Source organism: Nannospalax galili, unplaced genomic scaffold, assembly GCF_000622305.1.
Source record: "Nannospalax galili isolate Female #2095 unplaced genomic scaffold, S.galili_v1.0 scaffold788, whole genome shotgun sequence".
NCBI classification, from domain to species: domain Eukaryota; kingdom Metazoa; phylum Chordata; class Mammalia; order Rodentia; family Spalacidae; genus Nannospalax; species Nannospalax galili.
The window spans coordinates 784,039-793,942 of record NW_008359996.1 but is presented as its reverse complement, the minus strand read 5'-3'; the positions used below and the strand labels follow the sequence as shown (position 1 = coordinate 793,942).

Here is a 9,904-nt window from a genome sequence, read left to right as displayed (position 1 = left end):
AGATTTATTTATATCCTATAAGTGTGAGTGTTTGCCTGCATGTATGTATGTGCACCACATGGATGCCTGGTGCTTGAAGGACTGAAGAGGGCATTGGATTCCTTGGAACTGGAGTTATAGATGGTTGTGAGCCACCATGTGGGTGCTGGGAACTGAATCTGAGTCCTCTTCAAGAGCACCAGATACTGTTAGCTGCTATGACATTTCTCCAGCTCTGGAGCCAACTTTATTTCCCCAGTGCTGGAGATAAAACCCATGATCTCACACAAGGTAGATTAAGTGCTCTACCACAAGCTGAATCCCAGTTGTTAACCTCTTTCAGTAACTCTTTCCATTCAAGTACACAATAACTTCCCTTTCCTCTCAGGCCATAGATATTTTTCCTTTTTTTTTTTTTTTTTTTTTTTTTTTGGGCTGGGGGCTGAAACCAGGGGGTAAATACCCAACCCCCTGTTTTTTTTTTTCATGGTTTAGTTTTTTTTTTTTTTTTTTTTTTTTTTCTGGAGCTGAGGACTGAAACCAGGGGCTAAATCCCCAACCCCATGTTTTCTTCTTAGAGGTTTAGATATTTCTTTTTTGTTTTTTGTTCTTTTTGAGAGAGGGTCTCCCTGTGGCCCCGCCTGGCCTGGAACTCCCTGTGTGTGTAGACCAGGCTGGCCTTGAACTTAAGAAATCACCCTGGCTCTGCCTCTGGCATGCTGGGACTAAAACCAAGCACTACCACACCCAGCAGACATTTCTTGTGATGCTTATTCTTTTGTAATTTATGGGTTTTGTTGTAAATAGGAATCTTTTCCTCCAAGTATGTTTTCTAATTTGTTACAGAAAAGATAAATGTTTAGCCTCAGTTTATTATCTACAAAAAGGCAGAACTACTCAGTAAAAGGTTTCAATAGTGCTGAGTGTGGGCTAAACAAAGCTAAATTTGTTCACTACAGGACTTGAAGCCTTTAAGGTATCTTTTAATCACCAAGATTATCCAAAGGTGCAGAGAACTTCCTGTGGAATTCTTTCATAAGACATCCCAAAAAACTTTAGGAAACAATGTATCTCAAGACCTTTCTAGGGGCCCAGAGTGGTGTGCACACCTATTATCCTAGTACTTGGGAGTTGTGATAGGAGACTGAGTTTAAGGCCAGCCTGGGTTACACAGTGAGTTCCTGGGGGAGCTGGGCTGTAAGAGCCTGCCCCAAACAAAGGAAAACAAAACATCACCAAGACCCTTCTAATGTCTGTGTTAATCCAGGGGTCTCCACTGAAGCTTACCCCAACCAGATCACAGAAGACGACTCAGTGTCAAAGTGAATGCTTTAATGAGTGTCTCTCACAGCTGCGGCTAGCCTCTGCTGTCCCCAGCTCTCTTAGTGGATAGCTGAGCTACTTGCGGAGGGGTAAGAATCTGTAGACTGAGGATGGGCTCCCAGGAGTGTGGTAGAGAGCTATGAACTTCAAGCTGGCCCCTCTTCAGGCATTCCTAGCAAAGCCACAAGGGGCTCCAGGGGTGTGGGGGTCCCGATGGGCACAGGGTGGGTACGTTCATGCTTACGCAGATCACTGGCACTCAAGAAAGCTTTAGGACAGTGGGGACAGGCATAGGGACGCACAGAGCTGTGGGTGCGGCTGTGCTTACGCAGCCCAGCCCTGTCTGAGAAGCTCTTGCCACACTGGGTGCAGGGAAAGGGCCGGAGCTCTGGGTGTGAGCGCTCATGCCTACGCAGCAATGTTAGTGTGGAGAAGGTCTCCTTGCATTCGCGACACACAAACTGGGGGGGCTTCTCATCCACCTCCTTGCTCCCCACCTCTCCTGCCCCTCCCAAGGGACCAGGATTTTCCCCAATACCAGCATCCTGGCACTCCACATGTTCCACCGTCATGCCCACCACTTGCCACTGTGTGGCCATCACACCGCCTGACTCAGGGGGTAACCCTAGCAGCCCTGCCGGAGGGTCCCCTAGCCCTGCACCTACTCCGGGGGCAGCAGAGCCCTCCCCCACAACGCCCACAGGCAGCGCCAGTCCCAGTACCAACTCCGGTTGGGGGGCGGCCCCTGGAGCCTCGTTGCTTCTATGGGTCCTCTCGTGTTTCCTGAGGCTTGAAGACACCACAAAGGATTTCCCGCAGGCATTACAGTGGAAAGGGCGCTCACCCGAGTGCACACGGCTGTGCTTGGTGAGGCTAGCCCGCTCGGCGAAGGCTCGCCCACACTCCTCACAGCGGAATGGCCTCTGGCCCGAGTGCACCAAAGAATGTCGCTTGAGGTCCCAGGACGCCACAAATGTCTTGTCGCACTGCAGGCACTTGAACGGTCGGTCCCCAGTATGCACCCGCCGATGCATGGCCAGGTCAGCGGGCTGCCGGAAGTCCTTGCCGCACTTCTCACAGCGGTAGGGCTTCACGCCCTCGTGTGCCCGTTGGTGGCGGCGGAAGCTGGATGGGTCGGAGAACATGCGGCCGCAACGAGGGCACAGGAAGGGCTTCTCGCCTGAGTGCGTGCGCTCGTGGCTTTGGTAGGAGCTGAGCTGCGTGAAGCCCTTGCCGCAAGCCGGACAGCGGTAGGGCTTCTGAGCCGCGTGGATGCGCTGGTGGCAGGTGAGTGAGGACGACCGGGAGAAGCTTTTACCGCACTCTGAGCAGAGGAAGGGGCGCTCTCCGGTGTGCGACCTGTGGATGGAGAGCCAGTCATGAGGGCCGCAGTCCCCTGCCTCTCTAGGCTGCAATCTAGAGGACTGCCCAATCCCTAAGAGCCCCAGGGCTGCACCCTAGTAAGAAAACTTGTTAATCCCTGCACTGGGAGGCAGAGGAAGGACGATCTCTGAGTTCCAGGCCAGCCAGGGCTAGAGGTGTGACCCTGTCTCAAAATACAAAAAAAAAAAAAAAAAAAAAAAAACCCTAAAGGGCCGGGCGGGTGGCACAAGTCTTAAAACCCACTGTTGAGGAGGTAGAGGCAGCCGGATCACTATGAGGTCAAGGTCAGCCTCGTCTACAATAGCGAGTTCCAGGCCACCTGTTTCAAAACAAAACCAGTAACAATCCTTAGAGAGGACCTATCTTTCCCTGACCGTACCCACATGTAGGGTCCCCAAAGACCCCGTGTGTGGCTGCCCACACCTTGCCCCCTTTCCAGCAGTGCTGAACCGACGCCAGCTCGTCCCCATCCACACTCAGGACTCCATCTCTAGACAGTGTGCTGTGCTACATTCCTGAGCCCTGTCCAACCAGTTTACCCAAGCGCCCAGCTGCCCGGAACACTGACCCCACCCACTACCCACTGGCTTAGTCTGTTCCCACCATTGCTTTCCGCTATCCAGAGCTCTCACCGCTCGTGGTTACGCAGGTCCTTGAGCTCCGCGTAGGCTTTGCCACAACGCTCACAGGCGTAGGGCCGGAGGCCTGCGTGCGTGCGCCTGTGTTTGCGGAACACCGAGGGATCCGCGAAGCTCTTGCCACAGTCAGTGCAGGCATAGGGCCGCTCCCCCGTGTGGCCACGCTGGTGGATCTTGAGCTTGGACAGCGCACCATAGGCCTTGGGGCAGTGTGCACAGCGGAAGGGCAGCTCACCAGCATGCGAGGCCAGATGCACACGTAGGCACACGGGCTGCATGAAGCGGCGGCCGCATTCTGGGCAGGGGAAGGGTTTCTCGCCTGTGTGACTGCGCCCATGGCTGCGCAGCTCAGGGGCTGTCTTGTAGGCCTTGGGGCACAGTGGGCACGCATAGGGCCGAGGCTTGGCCACTGAACCTGACACCTTGTCCCCACTGGCTTCTTCTGCCTTGGGTTCTGTATCCACCTTTGGCTGCCCCCCGGCCACCTCTTCGGTGCAATCTGCAGGTATATGTGTGGCAGCATGACGGGCTGCCCTGGGAGCATTAGGAAAGGTCTTGGTACACGATAGGCACTTATATCGCCGGCCGGAGCGCTTGTAGCAGGGTGCTGGGGACCTGGTCTCTGTAGCCTCCACCTCCATTGCTTCAGTGGGTGGGCTTTCTCTGCAAGAGAAGCAAAGTTAGACCAACGCCATCTCTTTGCCATTCTTCACGGTTTACCTCCTCACCAAAGCCTCCTCAAGTTCTCAAAGATAACCTTACCTTTTCTTTAAAAAAAAAATTATTTTTATGTGTGTGTTTGGCTGCATGTATATAAATGCACATGTGTGCCTGGTGCCCATAGAGGCTATAAGAGAGTATCAGATCCCCTGCAACTGCAGTTACAGATGGTTGTGAGCTACCATTTGGGTGCTAGAACAAATTTGGATCCTTTGTATGAACAGCAAGTGCTCTTTATGGCTGAGCCATCGCTCCACCCCCAGAGGTAACCCTATCAGCCCAAACCATGGGATGGTTTGACAGTGAGTTCAAGTCTCTCCTGTGATCTGCTCATTGAAGGTGGAAATGAACAGGTGAGGGGGCTAAGAGATGGGCCAAGATCACCAAGGATACAACTATTTCTACTCTGTTTTCCAAACCATCTGGCATTCCTGGAATGCCTAGGTTCCATTGGTTTTACAATCTTCTTTTCTCCATTCAAGGACTTGGTCAGGATGCAGATACAGATCCCACCTAGTCCCCAAATGCCCAGTGAAGACAGACCTGGCTCCAGAGAAAGGAGGAGCCAATGGGTTGGGTGTGGTAGTTGGCAGTGTCTGGAAGTGATGGGTCCTGCATACGTGTGTTACCTTCCCCCTGGTTGGTCAGCTCTTACAGAATCAACTAGTCATAGAAAATTCTGTCATAAGAGTCATAAGAGACTCCACCTCAGACAAGAAATCTTCATCCATCTTCTACTGTGGAATCCCTGTTAGCTCCTGCTCCCAAAACTCTTGTAATGGGGAGCTCATTCACTCGCCAGGCAGCCTGAGCTACTGCCAGCAGTGAGAAGTCTCTTTTTCAGTCACAATGGCTATGTCTGAGCTAGTGAAGCCTCCTGGGTTCCCAGCTCTTGTTGAAATCCCTACTTTCTGGTCCAGAGCCCAGACATCATCCACACAGCTGTTCCTAGGATCATGGTTGGGAAGAAATAGGATTAACAGCTGCATTAGTCTTAACACCAGCTCATCCTCCCAAGGGGATGAAGAGAAGAGGATTAGGCAGATCCTCTTAAAGGGAGCTTAGCAGCTGTGCTGGGGAGTGGTGGGGTGGGAAGAGTAGAGAGCCAGGTGTGCCCAAAGAGTGGGAGGCCAAGGCTGAGGTTCTATGTTCAGGCTTGCAGATCACTCACTAGATGTTTAAAGACCCATGTCCTCATCTGAAAAGCACAGGAGCTGGTTTCTAAGTTACGACCCTGGGGTGAAAGAAGATGGAACTGAACTGAGCCAAAGGGGTGGTGGGGAAAAAAAGATGAGTTCAAGCCGGGCGTGGTGGCACACGCCTTTAATCCCAGCACTTGGGATGCAGAGGCATGTGGATCTCTGTGAGGTCAAGGCCAGCCTGGTCTACATAGTAAGTTCAGGTCAGCTGGGACTACAGGGAGACCCTGTCTCTAAAAAAAAAAAAAAAAAAAAAAAAAAAAAAAAAAAAAGATGAGTTCAGCGTCCTTATTCTAGAGAAGGACTAAAGAAGCAGTTCATCCGGCTGACCCAAGGAGGACCCAGGAGCCCTTGGGGTGAGAGGCTCCTCAGAGTCAGCAGCGCACCAAGCAGCAATTTTTTTTGGTGGTTTTGAGACTTGAACCCAGGGCCTTGTGACTACTCTACATCTCTAGCCTCCTAAGAGAGAGAAAAAAAGGAGGCTGGGGATATAGCTCAGCAGTAAAATGCCTGCCTAGCATGCATGAGACTCTGCTGGTCTTGATTCCTAGAACTGCTTTGGAAAAAAACAAAACAAAACAAAAAACCTCTAAAATAAAAAATAAATAAAATATATATTTTTAAATGGAGCCCATGGAGAGAGCAGTTAAGAACACTGGCTGTTCTTGCAGAAGACCTGGGTTCAAGCCAGGTGTGGTGGCGCACACCTTTAATCCCAGCACTGGGAGGCAGCAGCAGCAGGTGGATCTCTGCGTTGGAGGCTAGCCAGGTGTACATGGTAAGTTCCAGGCCAGCTGGGGCTACTGGGAGACCATCTCTCAAAAAGACAAAAAAAAGAAAAAGAAAAAAAGACCCAGGTTCAAATCCCAGCACCCACATGGCAGCTAACAACTGTCCATTGTAATTCTAGTTCCTGGGTGACACTGTCTTCTGTCCTCTGCAGGCACTGCACAACATGGGTGCATTTACATACATGCAGGCAATATACAAGTATACATAAAATAAAATAATAAATAAAATATTACAACAACAAAAACCTAGCTCATACCTACAAAGCACTTACCAAATTCTACACAGCATCCTAAGCTTTTTACATATATCAACTCACTCTTCACATCAACAGGACAGCAAGGTCAAGAGAAACATTGTTATGATTAAGTATATTCTGAGGCCAGAATACCCAGCTTGAAATCTTGTCTGCATTACTTCCCAGCTGATGTGATTTTGTACAACTTACTGCATATCGCAGAACCTCACTTTTCTCATCTGAAAAATGGTACTAACTAAAATGGTACTAAAATAGTACTAACTCATGGGATTGAGTGAGAAGTGAATGGAACCAGATTACTGCCTTCAGGTATTGAGTGTTTCCAGAGTCAGTTTGCTTAGTGTGCCACCTCACATAATTCTCATGTTGCTTCCTGAAACAGGAATTACTGACTCCATTTTATAGATGGAATAAATTGAGTTCCAAGAGCAAAATGACTTGTCCAGACACACAGCTAAAACTAATGCAGCTGTGACTCTGGGTGTTTAATTTTAAATTTTAAGCCCTGCTCCGGAGTCTGGGATCTCCCAGATGTTCTAATGCTGTGGCCTATCCAGTGTCCAGGAACCTGCATTCATGCTGCACTTAGGCCTTCTCTCATCTCGAGAACTGCCCTAAGACCACTGTCTCAGACAAGTACTTTCTTTTTCCTTTGGTTTTTGTTTTTGGTCTTTTTGAGATGGGGTATCCCTGTAGTCCCAGTTGGCCTGGTACTCACTATGTAGACCAGGCTGGCCTCGATCTCACAGAGATCCACCGGCCTCTGCTGGGACTACAGGCTTGGTGGACCACACTCAGCTTCAGGTTGAGTAGTTTTGAGACCTGCCCTTAGTCTAGTCCTTGCCAGCTCTGTTTCAGTCTTCCAATTCTGTGAAATAAAGATCAGGCTGCTGGAGGAGTACTGTCCTAAGGCACTTCCCAGGGGAAACAGTATGGCATGCCAGCAAGTACCTAGCTCCATGAAAAGTACAGAGCTAGGCAGGTTAGGCCTGTCTAAATACCACACTTGTCTGTATACATGTGTGCAGGTGTGAGACTACCATGGCACACTTGGTTATTTACTGAGGACTCTTCCACTTACCACTGCCTCCAGTGATGTTTCTCCATGTGAGGTCTGGCAAACCCATGCATCAAAATCCTCATCTAAGAAGCACACCTATAATTCTGATAACTAGGAGTTTGAGGCAGGAGAACCATGAGTTCAAGATAAGACTGGGCTATACAGCAAGAACCTGTCTCAAAAAACAAGGGGCTGGAGAAATGGCTCAGCTTCTTACCCATACACAGACATACATAATTTTTTAAAATAACAAAAATAGCCGGGTGTGGTGGCACACGTCTTTAATCCCAGCACTCAGGAGGCAGAGACAGGGGGATCTCTGTGAGTTCAAGGCCAGCCTGGTCTACATAGTGAGTTCCAGGCCAGCTGGGGCTACAGGGAGACCCTGTCTCAAAAAGACCAAAAACAAAAAAAATCTTTTTTTTTTTTTTAAGTAAAATACAGCAAACAAAAGTCAACATCTACTTATTTTTTCAAATTAAAAAAAAATTATTTTTGAGACAGGGGTTCCCTGTAGCTTCAACTGGCCTAAAGCCCACTATGTAGACCAGGCTGGCCTTGATTTCATAGAGATCTGGGCCAGCCTCTGTTCCTGAGTGCTGGGATTAAAGGCATGTACCACCATGCCCAGCTCTTATTTTTAAAGATTTATGCTATTATTTATCTATGTGTATGTGTGTAGGAGGGGGGGCCCACAGATGTCAGAAGACAGCATTAGATCCCCTGTAGTTGGAGTTACAGGTGGTTGTGAGCTGCCTAACATGGGTTTTGGGATCCAAACTTGGGTCTTCTGCAAGACCAGGAAGTGCTCTTAACAGATGAGCCATCTCTCCAGTCTCCCTCATTTATCTTCTTACAGTAGACTTATTTATTGTATGTGTATATGTGTGTGCAGGTGTGAGACTACCATGGCACACCTGTGGAGATGGGAGGACAACTTTGGGGAGTCTACTCCCACCTCACTGGGGCGCTGTCTCTCTTTTTTCTATTGCTGCACTGTGTGCTCCAGGCTAGCTTGCCAAAGAGCTTCCAGGTGATTTTTCTGTCTCTGCCTAACTCTGTAGGAATGCTAGGATTACGAATGTATGCCACTGTCTTTCCTTCCTTCCTTCTTTTTCTTTATTTATTAATCCATTTATTTGTTTATTTATTTAGAGACAGGGTCTCCCTGTAGCCCCAGCTGGCCTGAACTTGATATGTAGACCAGGCTGGCCTTGATCTCAGAGAGCTCTACCTACCTCTGCCTCCTGAGTGCTGGGATTAAAGCTGTGTACCATCATACCCAGCATTTTTTTTTTTTTTGAGGGTTTTATTATGTAGTGCTGGACAGCCTGGAACTTGCTATATAAACCAGGCTGGCCTCATACTCACAGAAATCTGTCTGTGCGTCCCAAGTGCTGGGTTTAAAGGAGTGCACCACCATGCCTGGCTAGCAGTTTTACCCACTGAATCCTCTCCTCAGCCCTGCAATCTGTACTTTAAATGAACTCTCTGGGTCATTCTAAATAACACTTAAGAATCAGATATGTGAGCTGGGATGTAATGTGGTAAAGTACTTGGCTGACACATATGAGTCATTGGGTTCCATCCTCAGCATCACAAAAAATAAAAAAAGAAACACAAATATCCTTCTAGGTCTCCATGCACTCCTAGGGGGGGATAGTTTTACTACAGTTTTTTTTTTTTTTAATTTAAGACAGGGTCTCCCTGTAGCCCTAGCTGGCCTGGAACTACTATATAGACAGGCTGGCCTTGAACTCACAGAGATCCTCCTGCCTCTGCCTCTGCCTCCTGAGCACTGGGATTAAAGGTGTGCACCACCAAGCCTAGCTCTCTTCCAACTTCCTTTTTTTACTTTTTTTTTTTTTTTTTTTTTTTTTTGGAGCTGAGGACTGAACCCAGGGCCTTCACTCTACCACTGAACTAAATCCCTAACCCCCCAACTTCTTTTTTTAAAAATATTTTATTTTTTACTTTATGTATAAGAGTGTATTGCCTCCTGCATGTATGTAAATGCACCTCTGTCATGCAATGCCCTTGGAAGTCAGAAGATGGCATCAGATCCCCTGGAACTGGAGTTACGGAAAGTTGTTAGCCGCCATGTGGGTGCTGAGAATCGAACCCAGGCCCTCTGCAAGAGCAGCCAGTGCTCTTAACTGTTGAGCCATCACTTCAGCCCTTTCTTCCACCTTCTTCCAACCTTAGGGCATTTGCACTAGCAGTTTTCTTGGAATTATCCCAATATTCTCCCAAAGATCTGTGTATTGTCTCTTTGGTTGCCTTTGAGTCTTAGCACCCAGACACGTCTTCTAATAAGGCTTTCTTATTCTTTAAAAAGAAATGCCATTGGCCGGGTGTGGTGGTGCACCTCTTTTAATCCCAGCACTCAGGAGGCAGAGGCAGGCAGAGCTCTATGAGTTTGAGGCCAGCCTGGTCTACATAGTGAGACACCTTACCTCAATTAAAAAAAAAATTATTGATGTATATATGTGTGTTTCTGAGTGTTTGTATGTGCATGTGAGTGGCGGGGGGCCCACAGAAGCCAGGAGAGGAC

General features: G+C 48.6%; 1 protein-coding gene across 5 annotated transcripts in view; it reads right to left on the bottom strand.

Moving 5' to 3' along the window:
• Positions 1-1,290: 1,290 nt before the first annotated feature.
• The window catches only part of Znf668 (zinc finger protein 668), a 12,545-nt gene continuing 3,931 nt past the window's right edge, over positions 1,291-9,904 (bottom strand). For 3 of the 5 annotated variants that reach the window (XM_008823810.3, XM_008823808.3, XM_008823809.3), the window contains exons 2-3: positions 3,318-3,986; positions 1,291-2,661 (exon numbers count right to left, since the gene is read on the bottom strand). In XM_008823810.3, coding sequence (XP_008822032.1) covers positions 1,449-2,661; positions 3,318-3,964 — 1,860 coding nt within the window. In that variant the 5' untranslated portion in view covers positions 3,965-3,986 and the 3' untranslated portion in view covers positions 1,291-1,448. Of the gene's footprint in view, positions 2,662-3,317; positions 3,987-7,008; positions 7,343-7,371; positions 7,391-9,904 lie in introns of those variants that run through there. The other 2 variants (XM_029559047.1, XM_029559046.1) reach the window with 2 other exon arrangements.